This window comes from Solanum stenotomum, chromosome 11 (genome assembly GCF_019186545.1).
Source record: "Solanum stenotomum isolate F172 chromosome 11, ASM1918654v1, whole genome shotgun sequence".
In the NCBI taxonomy this organism is placed as follows: Eukaryota; Viridiplantae; Streptophyta; class Magnoliopsida; order Solanales; family Solanaceae; genus Solanum; species Solanum stenotomum.
Genome location: NC_064292.1, coordinates 51,166,819 through 51,184,652, shown reverse-complemented (window position 1 = coordinate 51,184,652; position 17,834 = coordinate 51,166,819). Strand labels below are relative to the sequence as shown.

Sequence of the window (17,834 nt, the reverse complement as noted above, 5' to 3'; positions counted from 1 at the left end):
CATAATTATATTGTATGTGAGTTCTTTCATGTTCTTGTTGATGGTCAAAATACATTAAGATAATAATAATGAGAAGAAAAAAAAAAGGATGTAACCTATAAATTGATCTTACAATTCAACATTCTCAAATATGATTTGGTTTAGCTTTTAATTCCAATTCTCAATAGTAACAACTAACAAGTATGGCCAAATGTAGACTCAAACAACATCATATGGGACACCTCCGAACAACTTATGTTGTCAGTTATTACTTGATTAAAATTAGCATTTGAAACTTATGATCTAAAACATGCAAACATTATGTGATAACACTAGCTAAGAAAATTATTATAAGACTTATTTTATATTTGTCCTATAAAATAAAATGAAAACATATAATGTTCAATTACATATAACTTGATGTAAGAATCATTTCATATGGATATCTTACTTGAGCTAATTATAATTTTAAATTGACTACAATCACAAAATTTGGCACTAAAATTCTTAAATTATATTTAACTCGATAACTTCTTCATAATAAATTAATAATCTAATATAGTACTATTATAACCTCTACTAAATGGTAAATGAGTTTATTATGATTAAAAGCTTTTGTCCATTTCGTTTCTAGTTATTTGACTATTTGTAAAGTTATTTAATGCTAAAGGGTAAAATGAAAAAAAAAATACATACAAAATGCTCTTGATTTGATAAATGGGACAACTAATGTAACGCTCCGAGCCTACACCCTGGACGGGATTGACACTCGAGAACCATTGTTGGCCCCAAGCGAACCCTTGGTCTGGCTAGACTTTCAACGGAAGACTTACTCAATAGAAAATGCACTTAAATACAATCTTAAATAGACATGTCTGAATAGATAACATGAGAATGTTTAGAAATAACATTCAACTTAGCCAAAGAGGCAACTCAAGATTCAACATAAGCCAATAACAAGATAATGACAAAAGAACTAACTAACTGTCTGTGAAGCCTCTAAACTAGGAGGGATGTCGAGACAAGACCCCGATCATCTTAACAATTGAAAATTACTAAAGCAATATAAATAGGGGTCCTCCGGAGGCTCACCACAAGACTCTGCATACTCAACTGGATCAACGAAGCACTGGATGCTGATCCTGGTTACCTGTATCTGCATCATAAAATGATGCAGACCAAATGACATCAGTAGATTGAATGTACAAGCATGCGAGGGGAATTCTAAAACAAGACATAAGCTTGAAAGGAACTGAAAGAACAAACATGGTCTCGACTCAACTCATTTCAATATAAAGCAGTATAATAAATGCAGTATAAAGAAAAGATTTAAAATATGGATAACAACTCTGTGTATTTATAAATACAATAGTAACTTTGTACGTATGCAAGGATACAATGTAAACTCTGAATGTATATAAAAATACAATTAACTCTGTGTATATAAGAGTACAAAATACTTCTATCGGAGTTTCTCTAACCGACAACCATCACTTAAGAGCTATGTGATGATATAACGTCTTGCCTCACGCTGCCAGGGCCGTCCTATACCTTGCCAGGGGTATAGAACCTGACTACTAAGTGAATTCACTAGTCTATGCTAAAAAGCACTAAGGAATCATCTAAAAAGTATGACCCTTTTCAACCCATGATGGCTATATGGTTTATGGGGGCTGGGAGTTGTCTGAACTTTTCCCCATATCGGTGCTCAATACTACTTCCAAAAGATACTAGCTCATATGTTTAAAAACATAACTTCTTTATGTGATTTGAGATAATTGCCCAAAACTTAGCTCAAAGGCTCACTTGGAAATCAAAGTTTCCTCTCTTGCTTAATTGTGAAAGCATTTACTCTTTATTGAAAACTAGCTCAAAGGCTCTTTTAGAAATCTTTGTTTCCTTTCTTGCTTAAAATGTGAAAACATTTTACTCTTTGGGAATACATAGTCCCGATATACTCTTTTGAAGAAATGTACTCCAAACTTTACTCTTTACTCAACTCAAAACTCAGGTCTTAAAACAAAGTTAAAACATTTGTAAAAGACTTTTTGAATACTCTATGAACTTCTCTTGACTTGGCTCTTAACTTTCCTTGAATTTGAATTTATGGATTCAAGGATTGTGATTTGTGATAGGAAAGATCTCATGATGTTTAAGAGTGTTTTTAGCTAGTTAAACATGAGAAACAATCAAGAAATCACTGTCTGGAAGCAAGTCCGCGACGCAGAGATACATTTAAATATTTGGTCGCGAAATAAATTTTGAGGCAGAAGGGTCCGTGACCTCCCCACGATGTGGAGAGAAAATTCCCCATCTTGAGGAACAGGTCCGCGACGCGGACCTGGTACCCAAATTTGCCCGACTTTTTCCTTCTTCAATTTCTAACCCCAATTCACCTAAACTCGGTTCTTGTTCTCAAATTCTCTTTAGATTTAGATACCCCCAACATATACACCAGAATGTAACTCAAACAACTCAAGTAATCAACACTATAACCTCAAGAAACTCCAATCTCAACCCAAATTCAAGAACGAAAGCAATTCAAGAACACATATCAAGAACATTCAAACTTCCAATCTTTTTCGGAATAATTCACGCTGAAATAAACATGTTTGGCACGTGGGTGAACGAACCCAACGTTATGAAAGTCTCACATACCTCATAGGATCAAATCCTTGACGAAATCCGCAATCAATTCCTCACGAAGATGACGAATCTTGACTTTCCTTTTCTCTTCTCTCTAAAACCCACTACAACAAAAATAACTTTAGCGGCAATAAATATAGACATTAATAAAGAGTGCTAAAGTCTTTACTGGCATTAATTAAGTGCCATTAGAACCAATGTCGCTAAAGGCTTTAGGGACATAACAAAGAGTGCTAATTGCCGCTAAAAATATATATTTAGTGGCAATTAAGAATTAATTGCCGCTAATGATCATTTCTGATGTAGTGACCCTAGCATGAATTTTCGATTGTGCAAATTGAACCAATTCAGTTTTGACCCTAATTAATTCACTAAAAACGAATTAAATCAATTGGGTATGAAAAAGACCATACTACCCTGACTTTCCTTATATATCTAGACAACCCGACTTCCAATGGGCACATATCCCTCATACAAATTTGAAACTGAGCAAACTTGGCGGCATTGGAAAGATAAGTCAAAGATCTTTCCTACGGTATCTTGTAGCACACCTAACTCATTCTGAGCTAGGAGTTATGGTTGTTTGAAGTTGACCCAAAACTCATACTTAATTAGCTTAGCCTTGTCAAACTTTCCAAATTTGATTATTTCCAAAAACGGTTTCTTTCTAATTCTAATTCTTTCAAATAGAGAGGTGTTACAACTAAATTGAAATAAATATTTTTAGCAAGAGGGACAACTAAAACGAAACAGAGAGAGCAATTAATATAAGTTTTTTTTACTCTCTAATATACCTAATTATTGAGTTAATATCTTAAAAGGTCATTGAAGTATGAAAATTTATCAAGTCATTGAACTTCATTTTATATCAATAAAATCACTCAACTTGAAGCTTTTATCTTCAAAAATCACTCAACAACATTTTTCATTAAATAAATTTAACAAGACATAATAAATTATCAAAAACACATTATGTTTTTTTTTTCTAATTTATTATCAAAATAAATTTAACATAAAAAATAGAATTATTTTATATGCCATGTAAATATGAATTTCACAAATTGAAATTTTATATTTTCAACCCGCAACACATAAGCCTGCATCATATCCACGTTGCTTCAATATTCATTTTGTGCCACTGTTCGTAAACGATTTTTTTTAGGTCAAAACGTAACAACCATTGTATCCAAACAAAGTGTAAAGTAATACTAAAACCTAAAGGGTAAATGCGAGAGTAGAGTTAAGTAGTTTTAATTGTGTAGGATCTTTATAGTTATAGTCTAATATATAGTGAGTATATTATTATTTTTGTTTGATATTTATGTATGACTATAAATTAAAATAGTAAATTATTATATTTTTAATGGGTTATCGGTTAACCCAATAACCCAATATTAAAAAACCAATATTGAACCTATGCCGATAACCCAATAATTTTTTTTATAAAACCATTAAATAATCGTAACCCAATAACAATAAACCAACACTTTTTTCGATTCGATTTATCGATCGATTCAATTTTTGCACACCCCAGTAGCAAAACCTAAGTGGACCAACACCTATTAATATTTAATTTTTAGACTTTAGCTAAAAAGGAAATCTAAATGTTTCAGATAGCTTTCTCGGCGATAGTTGATTAAGATCCATTTATGGAATCAAATGGATGATGAGATTTAATATTGAGTGGTCATTTAGTGTATAGAAAAAGAAATAGGCGTATTTAATCATATCTAAAGTATTTTTAAAAGATATGAATATTCCTAGAAATGTTGATTGAACTTTTTACCCATTATTAAAAGACTCTACAACAGATGAATAATAATTGTAAGACAACGTCTCCTACTTTATTTCTCTTTATTCGTCGTATTTCTTTTTTATACGTCTCTTAAGAAATATTAATTAAAAGAGTTTTTACAATTATTTCACTCTTGTTTATGTATTTCTTTTTTGGATTTTTCTAATGTCGTCAAGATGCAAGTCCAATGAAGTATATATAATTCTTGTAATTTTTCATTTTGTTTTATTTTTCTCTTTATGAGGTGACAATTCGAGTAGAAAAAGAAGCATGAAAAAGATGGATAGGAATTGTAAAACAACTTTTATTACTCTGTCTGTCTTAAGTCATTCATCATGTTTCTTTTTTACACGTCTAACGATCCCGTTTTGTTGTCATCTCTCTTGTATTTTCAATAAATAAGGTTTTCAATGACACCAAACTCCACAAACAAGAACTTGATCATGGGAACACAAGTTACTACTACTTTGAGGTTACTTATGTTCCCATGGTTAGCTTATGGACACATTTCGCCATTTCTAAGCGTAGCCAAGAAACTCGCGGACAGGGGATTCTTGATTTACCTATGTTCTACTCCGATTAATCTCAAATCCACCATCAACAAAATCCCTGAAATGTATGCTGATTTGATTCACCTTATCGAACTTCACTTACCAGAATTACCCGAACTTCCTCCTCATTACCATACAACTAATGGTCTCCCACCCCATCTCAATCACACCCTTAAAAAGGCCCTGAAAATGTCCAAACCAAACTTCTCAAAAATCTTGCAAAATCTGAAACCTGATTTGGTGATTTATGACATAATGCAGCAATGGGCTGAACACGTCGCGAATGAACACAACATTCCAGCAGTGAGGCTACTAACTTTCAGTGCAGCTGTGACTTCGTATTTTGTCAACTTAGTAAAGAAACCAGGAGTTGAATTCCCTTTCCCTGATATTTATCTCAGGAAAATTGAACAAGTAAAATTGGGTGAAATGTTGGAAAAATCTGCTAAAGATCAAGAACCCGATGATGAAGAACGTTTAGTGGATGGATATATACAAATCGCGCTTATATGTACCTCTAGAACTATAGAGGCCAAATACATAGATTTTCTTTCTGAATTGAGCAATATGAAAATTGTTCCAGTTGGTCCACCAGTCCAAGATCCAATCACTAATGACGCGGACGACATGGAGCTCATGGATTGGCTAGGAACAAAAGATGAGAATTCAACTGTTTTTGTCTCCTTTGGGAGTGAGTAGTTCTTGTCAAAAGAAGATATGGAAGAAGTAGCTTTCGGGTTGGAGTTAAGTAATGTTAATTTCATATGGGTTGTAAGATTTCCAAAAGGGGAAGAGAAAAATCTCGAAGATGCTTTACCAAAAGGTTTACTTGAAAGAATTGGAGAAAGGGGAAAAGTTTTGGACAAATTCGCACCACAACTAAGAATTCTAAATCATACAAGTACGGGAGGATTTATAAGTCATTGTGGTTGGAATTCAGTAATGGAAAGTATAGATTTCGGGGTTCCTATAATTGCCATGCCTATGCATCTTTATCAACCAATGAATGCTAGGTTGATCGTAGAATTGGGAGTTGCGGTGGAGATTGTTAGAGATGATGATGGGAAAATTTACAAAGGAGAAATCGCGAAAACTATTAAAAATGTCATAACAGAGAAAACAGGGGAAAAATTGAGGGGCAAAATGAGAGATATTAGCAAGAATTTAAAATCTACAAGAGGTGAAGAAATGGATGTTGCTGCTGAAGAGATAATCAATTTTTTTAAGAATAGTGCTAGGTTGAAATAGTGTCATATGTTATAATTCAATTATATTGTGTGTGAGTTGTTTCTTGTTCTAGTTGATCTTTGGAATATGATGACGTTGAAATAATGAGAAAAATATATATAGTATATTCAATCACTTATTTTACACATCTTTGAAGAAATATTGATTAAAAGGATTTTAAAATCATTCTACTCTTATTCATGTATTTTTTTATTTGAATATTTCTAATGTCATCAAGATGCCTGGAGTTAATATCTTATAAGGTTAGTGAACTATGAAAAATTTTCTAGAAAAGTCATTGATACAAAATAAAGTTTAGTGACTTTCTTAGATAATTTGTCATAGTTTAATGACTTTTTAAGATATTAACTCGGATGTAAGTGCAATGAAGTTTAATTCTTGTTTATCAATATTTTTTCTTGTTTTTTTTTCTCTTTATGAGGTGAAGGTTTAAGTAGAATTAGAAGCATGAAAGAGATAGATAAGAATTGTAAGACAATTTCTAATACTCTATTTGTCTTACATTATTTATCCTTTTTTTATACGTCTCTTAAGAAATATTAATTTTTTTTTTCTCTTTATGAGGTGAAGGTTCAAGACTTCAAGGAGAAAAAGAAGCATGAAAGAGACGGATAACAATTCTAAGACAACTTCTACTACTAGGTCCGTTTTAAATTATAACTCTATTCTTTTACACGTTTCTTAAGAAATGATCATTAGAGAGGTTTGAAAATTATTTTACTTTTATTTAGGTGTTTCTTATTTGAACTAGGTGAGAAATTCTAATTTCTTACTTTAAAATTAATTTTAAAATTATCTTATTTATTTTCTGAGTCAACACAATTTGTTTCTCTTTGATAGAGTTCGAGTATGTTTGCCATGTAATTTGCTCAAGAAAGATTATAGAGTCAAAATTTTGTATGTGATAACTTTTTTTTATAGCTCTTTTAGTTAATTGAGAGAGGGCCTTTTGGTTGAAATAAGTTATTTCGAGATAATTATTCAAGATAAGTTATTTCATCATGTATGTGAGATAATTTATTTAATCACTATGATATAAATTGTGGGATAAATATTTTATGGACTACCTAATATCTCAAACCAAAATATAGAATAAAATAATCATGTATGTTATCCATGAATTATTATTCCTTATACCTCACACCAAACGACTCATAAATCTTTATAACGGAAATATAATCCTAATAAACTTTACCTTTGTAATATTAATTAGGTGCAAACATTATTACATATTTTACCAGTATAATAATTTTTTATATGAAAACAAATTCTAAAATAAATATTTATTGACATTGTGATACTGCTTTACTATAATCCTTTTTAATATTTTTAATTTGTTAAAATTAGTTGTGTTATATTATTATTATGATCGTTGTTTTATTAAGAAAATATATTTTAGACCGGTTTTAAGAGTCGCCACTTAATTTTTGAGAAAAATCAAGAAAACTATTCATTTTCACAAGATTAAAACAGGAATCTAGTGAAAACTTGAAAAGGGTTAGAGGTTCTTATTAACATTGTAGGAAGGTTTTAAAAGCACCTAAAATGCCCACTAATGTGGTTATCCGACAATTAATTATTTGGCTAAATTCATTTAACTTAATTTGAATTGAACAATTTTTATAGTTAGAATCGTTTTTAAAAGGGAAAAGGGAAATATTGACCTATTATTTAAGTGAGGTATTTTTGTGAAATTATTTATTTATTATTTAAGTGAAGTAAAAGACGAATAATTTAGTTAAGTGATTAATTCAGAATGGGTGTCCTTCGCGGATTCGAACATATTTTACATACAAAGACAAATAAGATCATATTAGTAACGGGATCAGAAAATTCCAACATGTTTCTATAAAATAAAATGACCATTAAGATAACTAATAACTTAGCACGACAAAACCATAATAAAATATTAAGGACTAATCTAAACTTGGCTAATTACTCGCCCCGATGAGAAGAAATGGACAAAAGTTATCTTGACTTTTGATACACATTCACAAATACTACTAACTTTTTTAAAAAAAAGAATAAACTATGCCACATGTGTCATTCAAACAAAGCAATCAAAACTAAGGTGTAAACCAAACACTGTAGATACATATAATCATGCAAATTATGAACAAATTCTAATTAGCCCCGGTCCGTTCTCTATTTTCACGTATATATATCCTCAAATTGGCATGTAATCAAATGAACTGTTAAGAGTGTACACACAATATGAACCAACAAAGCAACATGAACTTATATTGGGATTGAAGAATCCTCATGTCAAACAATGAAAAATTAACACCAAAGAGATCATGCTCCAAATAACCTTAATGACTAAATCCTAACAAAAGGTTCAGATCTGGAAAATAAACAAAATTCAGATTTTTGTACCAACTCAACTAGCGAACATAAGCATTTTCGACTAGAATTTGAATAGTTGGAAGATAAAAACTTGATTCAAAACCACATATGAGGCAGTAAGACCACAAAAATATTCTATAAATATGTAGAACTAAACTATGGTCATAATAATATGAAACACTATAACTATTTGGCTGAACTGGAAATCTAGGTACATGAATGGCAACTTTAAATGGGGTTGAACTTAAATGCAGCCCATTGATGCTTGAACACAATATAAATGAAATAGCATGGACTCGACGTCATCAAGCAGCCGGTTAGAAAAGCGAAATAACGGATGAAACACAAGTAGAATAGCAAGAAAACGCCAACATTAGATGCAAATCTACAAAAAACTTTGACTCGGCCAAATCATGGGATCGAATAGGAACATATGTATCACATCGAAAATATCATCAACTCGATAGTAGGTAACACAAACAACCATGGAGTACAAGTTTTCGAATCGTCAAAAATATCGTTTTGTAAATGGAAGAAGAAAGCAGATCGAATTTTCCAAGTTAGTGACTAAAAAAAAAGAAAAAAAAACAATGTCATAACTAGCAACCTCTCTAAAAAAAATATATGGAAAACACAAGAAGAATCAATACAGAGAAATGACTATTCGAACTTCGATACATTAATTCCTTAAATCATTTTTTTTTAGCTTCGTATCGATCAAAAGACGCCTAACAGAGGTTCTGGAAAGTGAATAACTAGCAAATCGATTCAAACACCTAGTGAGCGAGCAACAAGAACACCGACATTGATGCTATGGTAAACCAAGAGAAATTTCAGAAAAGGATCAGCCAAGATAAGCAATATATTTTTTTAAGCAGTGAAGACACTTTGAAATGAAAAAAGAGAAGGCACATGAAGAAATCAACTCACAGACCGGACACAATCACAGAATTTCTCCTATTTAATTCACAGTATTTTATTTTATTTTTGAAGGCTAGGTATTGTGTTCATTTGTTGGTGCGTGAGAGCTTGGTAAATTATTTGATTTATAATGGCAAATGCAACATATTTTCTTTGACAACGACAATGACAATTCATAAATATAGTGTAAACCAACATTAGAGAGAAGAGAAGATCAATGCATAACGTTTGACTAAATACAATATCATAGTTTTATTCTTTAAGTTATATTAAGGATGTACCACAATACTAACTTATTGATCGTATTTTAATTTTTAATTCATAATTCAATGCGTACGTATACGGTGTAGCTACTTTTAGATGTATAATGATTAACCACTATAAGATCAGAGATGAATCTAGGATTAGAAGACGACGGAGGCATTGCTAAAGGCGGATGTGGGTTAGTCGAAGCACCGACACTTCAACGAAAATGTATGACTATAAATTTAAAAAATCTAACATAATCGAGTGTATACTTTGATATTGCTTGTTCGAATCTCACTTGAGCTTTTTTAATACCTTTAGTGTATACTTTAAGATTGCTAGTTCGAATCTTGAACTCGGGAAACACGAGTTGCTAAGAAGCACAACGACTAGGTGTTGGACCACTACACCAACTCAACTTATATGTTTTACCGTGCACATTTAATTATATAATCCTTATTTAAGAATATACACGTATATACACAAAATAATTCCGAAGTGAACGAGTGCACGTGCACCCACACCCTCAAAGGTGGGTCCGCCTCTGTATAAGATAACACAGGACTTGAGAATTCATATTGAAAGCTATAGAGATAATGATCAAAAACACATTTGAATCGTCATTTTTACGTAGGTTTAACACAGCAACTACCAAATGTTCCCTTATTCATTTTTCTACCAAAACTATTATCATATATGTGTTAAAACACACCTAGTTGAGTAGATAGTGATAGTTCAATCACGAAAAAAGAAAAAACTGATAGTTGGCCTAATCAACTTCAAATGTGTTTTAATATATAGATGGTGATAATTCATGTAAAAACTAAACAAAGTCATATTTCGAGAATGTAGAATTGTAGGATCAATTTATAAGTTGCATCCTATTCATTTTTTTTTTCATTATTTCAACCTCCATATATTTTGAAGACAAACAAAGCACCTCACATACAATATTATTTTGTTAATTGAATCACAACATACCACATTATTTGTACTTATTACTATTCCTACAAAGTTGAATTAGCTCTTCAGCAGCAGTATCCATCTCTTCCTCTCTTATAGATTTCAAATTCTTGCTGATATCTCTCACTTTGCCCCTCAAAATTTCCCCTGTTTCCCCTGTTATGACATCTTTAAGAGTTTCTGTGATTTCTCCTCTGTGAATATTCCCATCATCATCTCTTATAATTTCCACTGCAACTCCTAATTCTACAATCAACCTCGCATTCATTAGTTCGTATTCACCTAACAAATATGTATACATTTTTATAAATTGAGGTTCATATTCATTGGTATGTATTCATCTAATAGATATACATTTGCTTGCATTACCAATTTTATAATTTCACACTGTTATCTATCGGTCCATAATCATTAATAAATTTGTATACATTTGATTGAAACAAAATTAATATTCATTATCAAATTTAATCAACGAAATTTAATATTTTACCAAAATGTCATTAATAAATAAATCATATATGTACCAAAATGAATTCTGTAAAAGCAAATTAGTGTATTCTATAACTTTGGTATTAGAGGGGAAGAAAAGGTCAGACTCTATGAAATTGACTAAAATAAATATGAAAGAAAAAAACAATGATGTAACAAAAAAATAAAGCAAAACCTATGGAAGTAGAAAATAATTATCATCCATATTTTCTTTTCTAATTTTAAGGAGAAACTTTAGTTGGTAGTAAGAAGAGAGAGAAAATACTACTCTCCTTGTTCCAACTTTATATGACTTACTTTATTTTTAATCAGTCCCAAAAAGAATGACACATTTTCATATTAAGTAACAATTGAACTTTAAAATACACATTTTACCCTTAATGAATGATTCATTGTCACACAAATATCTGTTACTCATTTTGGACCATAAATTTAAAAAAATCTTCCTTTCTTTCTTCAACTTTGAGTCAAATCAATCTAACTCATATAAAATGAGACACATGAGTTACATTTTAATCGCTACAAGAGAAAAATGATATGGACTTGAGAATTTATAACGAAAGCTAAAGAAATAATGGTCAAACATATATCTGAACTTCGCAGTTTCACATTCTAACTAGTACATGTTCTCTTATCCTATCTGAACTATTGTCGACTGTTCTATTTTTCTATTTGAATTATCACCATATATATGTTAAAACACATCTAGTTGAGTAGATGATTAAGAACAACTCAGAGTTGACCTAATCAACTTGAAATGCGTTTTAATACATAGATACTGATAATTCGAATAGGAAGAGAGACAACTAATAGTTCACAAAGCTAAAGAAAGTCATATTTGAGAATCTTATTATTTTTCTCAATATATTTTGAAGACAAACAAAAGCACCTCACATACAATATTATTTTGTTAATTGAATTACAACATACCACATTATTTGCACTTATTACTATTCCTACAAAGTTGAATTAGCTCCTGAGCAGCAGCATCCATCTCTTCACCTCTTACAGATTTCAAATTCTTGCTGATATCTCTCACTTTAGCCCTCAAATTTTCCCCTGTTTCCCCTGTTACGACACATTTAAGAATTTCTGCGATTTCTCCTCGGTGAATTTTCCCATCATCATCTCTTACAATTTCTGTCACGCCCCGAGCCTACACCCTGGGCGGGACCGGCACCTAGAGACCATTGCTGGCCCCAGGCGAACCCTTGGCCTGGCTTTCTTAACTCAGCGGAAACCTAACTCAACAGAATAACTCAACGTCATGCAAAGACATAAACAACTTAACTAATAAAAATATGGCCCAAAGGGCAACTCGAGTCTCAAAATAGAATATTTACACATATATACATATACATGGATGAGAGACTCAAAACTAACTGACTGACTGACTGTCTGACTGTCTATTGAAGCCTCTAATATACTGAGATGGATGTGGGGACAGACCCCGCACATCCTAATAGAACAAAACTAAGTACACAAAATAATTGAGTCCTCCGGAATGCAAGGAGGCTCACCACTGACTCTGGAGTGCTCAGCTGGATCAACGACGTACAGGATGCTGATCCGGGGTACCTGTATCTGCATCATAAGACGATGCAGGTCAACTGGCATCAGTACATGGAATGCACGAATATGTGAGCTGGAAAAGCTGAACCACAACTTAAGCTTGAAAGGAGAACAAGAGATCACTTACCTTGACTCTGAACGACTCATATACGTAACTGGACTCAAAGTAAAGCAATAAGACACGAGCCATACATATAAAGCTTGTAAAAGAGTGTAAACAACTTAGATCGTTAAGGATAAAATGATAACAAACTCAACTTTTCTTTTATAAACATAATACAGCTTTTGTGGGAGGTTCTTTAACCGACAACCACCACTACGAGCCTTAGTGATGATACAACGTTTTACCTCACGTTGCCAAAGGACCATCCTATACCTTGCCATCGATATAGGACCTTACTTTTGCTTAGTGGATCCACTAGCCTAATCTTACGTGATCATCTAAAAAGAATGATACGTCAAGTCCCATGTTGGCGCATGGTTCTTATGGAGAGTTGAGTTAATATGAACTCGTGTCCCCAATTCGGTGCTCAATACTACTCCCAAAAATACTTTGGCTCATGCTTTTAAAATAACTTCTTTCTTTGATTGAGACGATTACTCAAAACTTAGCCCAAAGGCTCTTTTGGAAAACATGGCTCCTTTCTTACTTAAATGTAAAAACATTTAGAACTTCTTTGGGAAGTACATAGTTCCCTAATAACTTTGGAGAAATGGACTCGACTCTTTACTCCTTACTTTACTTAAACTCTTTACTTTTGACTTGACTTGAAACTCTTAACTCAACTTGAAACTTGATACGACGTTAAGACGTTCAATAACGACTCTTGAAAAGCTTTAAAGACTTGCTTTGACTTGCTTAACTTCTAAGCTTGGTCCTAACTCCACTTGACTTCTAACTTCACTTGACTTGATCCTAACTTTCTTGAATTTAATTATGGATTCAAGGACTTGATTGGTATTTGGAAGGACCCCATGGTGTTTAGGAATGATTTAGGAATGATTTGGGACAGCCAAACTAAAGAAAATCTTCGAACATAAATTCTGAAAACAGTGGAGTCCGCGTCCTGTCCGCGACGCGGAGAAGATTTTTGTTCACAGAGGGAACAAGTCCGCGACGCGGACGTGCTCCTCGCAAGCTGCCCGACTTTCTCCTTCACGTCTCCAACTCTAAATCCTCTAACCTCAAGGGTTACAGCCCCAATCACTTAGAAACATAATATCCCTCAACATTCAATAGAATACCACTCAAAAACACAATCCAATCATGTTCCACAACCCACAATAATTCCAACAACAACAACAAACAACTTTAACAACATAACCAAACCTTTCTTAATGAATAAAAGGGGTTAGGTGTGTGGGGGAAAGGATCACCCAACACTAAAAGCTCACATACCTTGTTAGGGATCACCCCCGACGAAAATCCACGATGATCTCCTCTTCTTCTCTTCTTCTCTTCTTCTTCTCTTAAAACCCTCACTCTCACTTCTTTTAAAATGGTAAAACTGATCAAAATGATCAGCCTAACACATTTATATAACCAAAATAAAAGGCTAGGGAAAAGACCAAAATGCCCTTAATGATTCCCGGACGGATTTCCTTGTCAACTGCCCAACTTTCAATGGCCATAACTCGCTCATACGGACTCGGAATTGAGCAAACTCGGCGGCGTTGGAAAGATCGTTCCGAGGGCTATACAACCATAACTGGAAATACTTCTAAATCATCATGAGCTAGAAGTTACGACTGATCAAAGTTGGCCAAAAACTCACCTTTTCCATACTTAGCCAAAAAATTTCCAGATTTATAAATCCTTTCCAAAAATGAAAATTTCCAATTCTAAGCCTCTTCAATTATTTCACATTGCCAGATGTTACAATTTCCACTGCAACTCCTAATTCTACAATCAACCTCGCATTCATTGGTTGTTCAAGATGCATAGGCATGGCAATTATAGGAACCCCAAAATCTATACTTTCCATTACTGAATTTCAACCACAATGACTTATAAATCCTCCGGTACTCGGATGATTTAGAATTCTTGGTTGTGGTGCAAATTTGTCCANTTCCCTCCGGATTCAAAAAGATGCGGATATCTCTTCTTTATGCCTCTTCGGCTTCCCAAGTGGCTTCCTCAACAAATTGGTTCCTCCAAAGGACCTTGACTGACGCCACATCTTTCGTTCTCAACCTACGAACTTGGCGATCTAAAATCTGAACCGGCACTTCCTCACAAGATAAGTTATCCTTGATCTTAACACTTTCAGTCGGTAGGATCAATGAAGGATCACCTATGCACTTTTTCAACATAGAGATGTGNTTCCTGAGATAAATTTCAGGGAATGGGAATACATCCCCTGGTTTATTCAGTGATATGGTAAAATACGAAAACACAGTTGCACCCGAAGTTAGGAGCTTAACTGCTGGAATGTTGTGTTCATTCGCGACACGTTCAGCCCATTGCTGCAATATGTCATATATCACCAAATCAGGTTTCAAATTTTCCAAGATTTTTGAGAAGTTTGGTTTGGACATTTTCAGGGCTTTTTGAAGGGTGTGATGGAGATGGTGTGGGAGATCATAGGTAGTATGGTAATGAGGAGGAAGTTCGGGTAATTCTGGTAAGTGAAGTTCGACAAGCTGAATCGAATCAGCATACTTTTCAGGGATTTTCTTGCTGGCATATTTGAGATTGATGGGCGTAGAACAGAGGTAAATCAAGAATTCCCTATCCGCGAGTTTCTTGGCTACGTTTAGAAATGGAGAGATGTGTCCATAAGCCAAAAATGGGAACATCAGTACCCTCAAAGTACTAAGAAGCTCTGTAACTTGTTTAGCCATGATCAAAATCTTGAAATGAAAGAAGGGTGAGAAATGAGAGATCGTATCTCTATGGAGTTGGCTTGCTTATTTATTAAAGAGAAAAGACTCAAATATATATCGAACTTTGAGAAAATGTTCATCTATGACATTCGTTCAAAATTTATCTCATCTATGTCATTTCTGTTTGAGAAAAGGCTCATACATGTCATTATTTGTTAACTAAAATGACATAGGTGAGCCTTTTTCTCAAAGTTCGATGACATATTTGAGTCATTTCCCTTTTAAAAATGATTTACTTAACGACGTAAACAAATCATAACAAACCATGTATACGGAATAAATTTGCAACATCAGATTTATTTTCAATGAACAAATAATGACATAGATGAGTTTTATCTCAAACGAAAATGATATAAATGAATCAAACTTTTAATCAATGGCACAAATGGACTTTTTTTTCTTAAAGTTTGATGATGCATTTGAAAAGAAAAGTGCTAAATGGCCAGAATTTGGCCAGAAAATTAAAAAAATTACAATATTTTTTTTATTTTAAAACAAACTGATCTTTTTTTTCATTTTTTAGTTAAAATATATTAAAGTTAAAAGGATAAAAATATTTAAAATAATAAAATAACATAACTAAAATATCATTCTAGCCAAAAAGATTTTTCTATTTGAAAATTATTCCTTTACTATTAAAAAATAAGAGAGATGAGGACAAAAGGGAATCATCTACACAAATACGTTACAACTTTTACATTAAAAGCTCATAGAAAAATACACATTACTCAATTCCCCAAAAAGTGATGACAACAATGTAGGTGAAAAATACGAAAACCTATGACTTTCTATAAATGCTCACATTACTCCCACCGTCCAACAAAAAACTCTAAGTAAAAGAATAATTTTACTACTCTCTCCGTCTCATTTTATATATCATCCCTTTCTATAAATAGTTGAGCCACAATATTTGTCATTTTATAAAAATTATGCATAAATTACCATATTTTGCCTATTATACCCTTGATAGAATAGTTAATTAATCTTGTTATTTATTAATAAAGTTGACTTAAGAAAACATTAAATAAGGGTAGAAGGTTAAGTTACATCATTTCTTAATGCAATTGCAAAGTAAAAAGGTGACATATAAAATGAGACAGAGGGAATATATTATCCTTTGAATATAATAAATATAATGTCTTAAAAAGTGTAATCGGAAAATGACTATAATTAATTGTCACGCCCTGAGCCTACACCCTGGACGTGGTTGGCACTCGAAGACCATTGCTGGCCCCAAGGGAACCTTTGGCCTGACTTTCTTAACTCAGCGGAAACTTAACTCAACAGCATAACTCAATGCAATGAAAGGTTATAAAACAACCAACTGATAAAATCTGCCAAAAGGCAACTCGAGTCTCAAAAATAGAATATATTATATATACACAGATGAGAGACTCAACACTAACTGACTGACTGTCTATGAAGCCTCTATAATACTGAGATGGATGTTGGGACAGACCCCGCAACATCCTAATAAAACAAAACTAAGAGAACAAAACAACTGAGTCCTCCGGAAAGCAAGGAGGCTCACCACTGACTCTGGAGTACTCAACTGGAACAACAGCGTGCTGGATGCTGATCCTGGGTACCTGCGTCTTCATCATAATAAGATGCAGGACAACTGGCATCAATACATGGAATGTACGAGTATGCGAGCTGGAAAACTAAACCCCAGCTTAAGCTTGAAAAGAGTGCAAGAGAACACTTACCTTGGCTCTGTTCGACTCATGAATAACTGAACTCAATATATAAAGCAATAAGACACATGCAATATATAAAGCTTGCAAAACAGTGTAAACAATTTAGCTCGTTAATGATAAAACCATAACAAACTCAACTTTACTTATATAAAGGTAATATAACTTTAGTGGGAGATTCCTTAACCGATAACCACCACTATGAGCCCTAGTGGTGATATAACATTTTACCTCACGTTGCCCAAGGACCATCCTATACCATGCCGTGATATAGGACCTTACTTTAACTTAGTGGATCTACTAGCTTAACTTTACGTGATCATCTAAAAAGTATGACCCGTCAAATCCCATGTTGGCACATGGTTCTTATGGAGAGTTGAGTTAATATGAACTCGTGTCCCCAATTTGGTGCTTAATACTACTCCCAAAAATACTTTGGCTCATAAGTGTCTTTAAACACATCTTGCTTTAGTTGAGGTAATTACTTAAAACTTA

General features: G+C 33.0%; 1 protein-coding gene and 1 pseudogene across 1 annotated transcript; one reads left to right on the top strand and one right to left on the bottom strand.

The window, feature by feature from the left end:
- The first annotated feature begins 4,863 nt into the window (after positions 1–4,863).
- LOC125844336 (beta-D-glucosyl crocetin beta-1,6-glucosyltransferase-like) lies at positions 4,864–6,219 on the top strand (annotated as a pseudogene).
- A 4,498-nt stretch (positions 6,220–10,717) lies between these two features.
- LOC125846029 (anthocyanidin-3-O-glucoside rhamnosyltransferase-like) lies at positions 10,718–15,600 on the bottom strand. The gene is made up of 3 exons (XM_049525494.1): positions 15,162–15,600; positions 12,136–12,252; positions 10,718–10,977 (listed from the first exon to the last, which is right to left on the bottom strand). The coding sequence occupies exons 1-3, from the start codon at positions 15,598–15,600 to the stop codon at positions 10,718–10,720; spliced, it is 816 nt and encodes a 271-aa protein (XP_049381451.1).
- Positions 15,601–17,834: the final 2,234 nt, after the last annotated feature.

Coding starts and splice junctions, on each gene's coding strand:
- LOC125846029 (XM_049525494.1), bottom strand. CDS start 15,600: ATGGCTAAACAAGTTACAGAGCTTCTTAGTACTTTGAGGGTACTGATG. Junction 12,253..15,161: donor AGTTAAGCTCCTAACTTCGG/GTGCAACTGTGT, acceptor GTGTCGTAACAG/GGGAAACAGGGGAAAATTTG. Junction 10,978..12,135: donor AATTCAACTTTGTAGGAATA/GTAATAAGTGCA, acceptor CATATTTGTTAG/GTGAATACGAACTAATGAAT.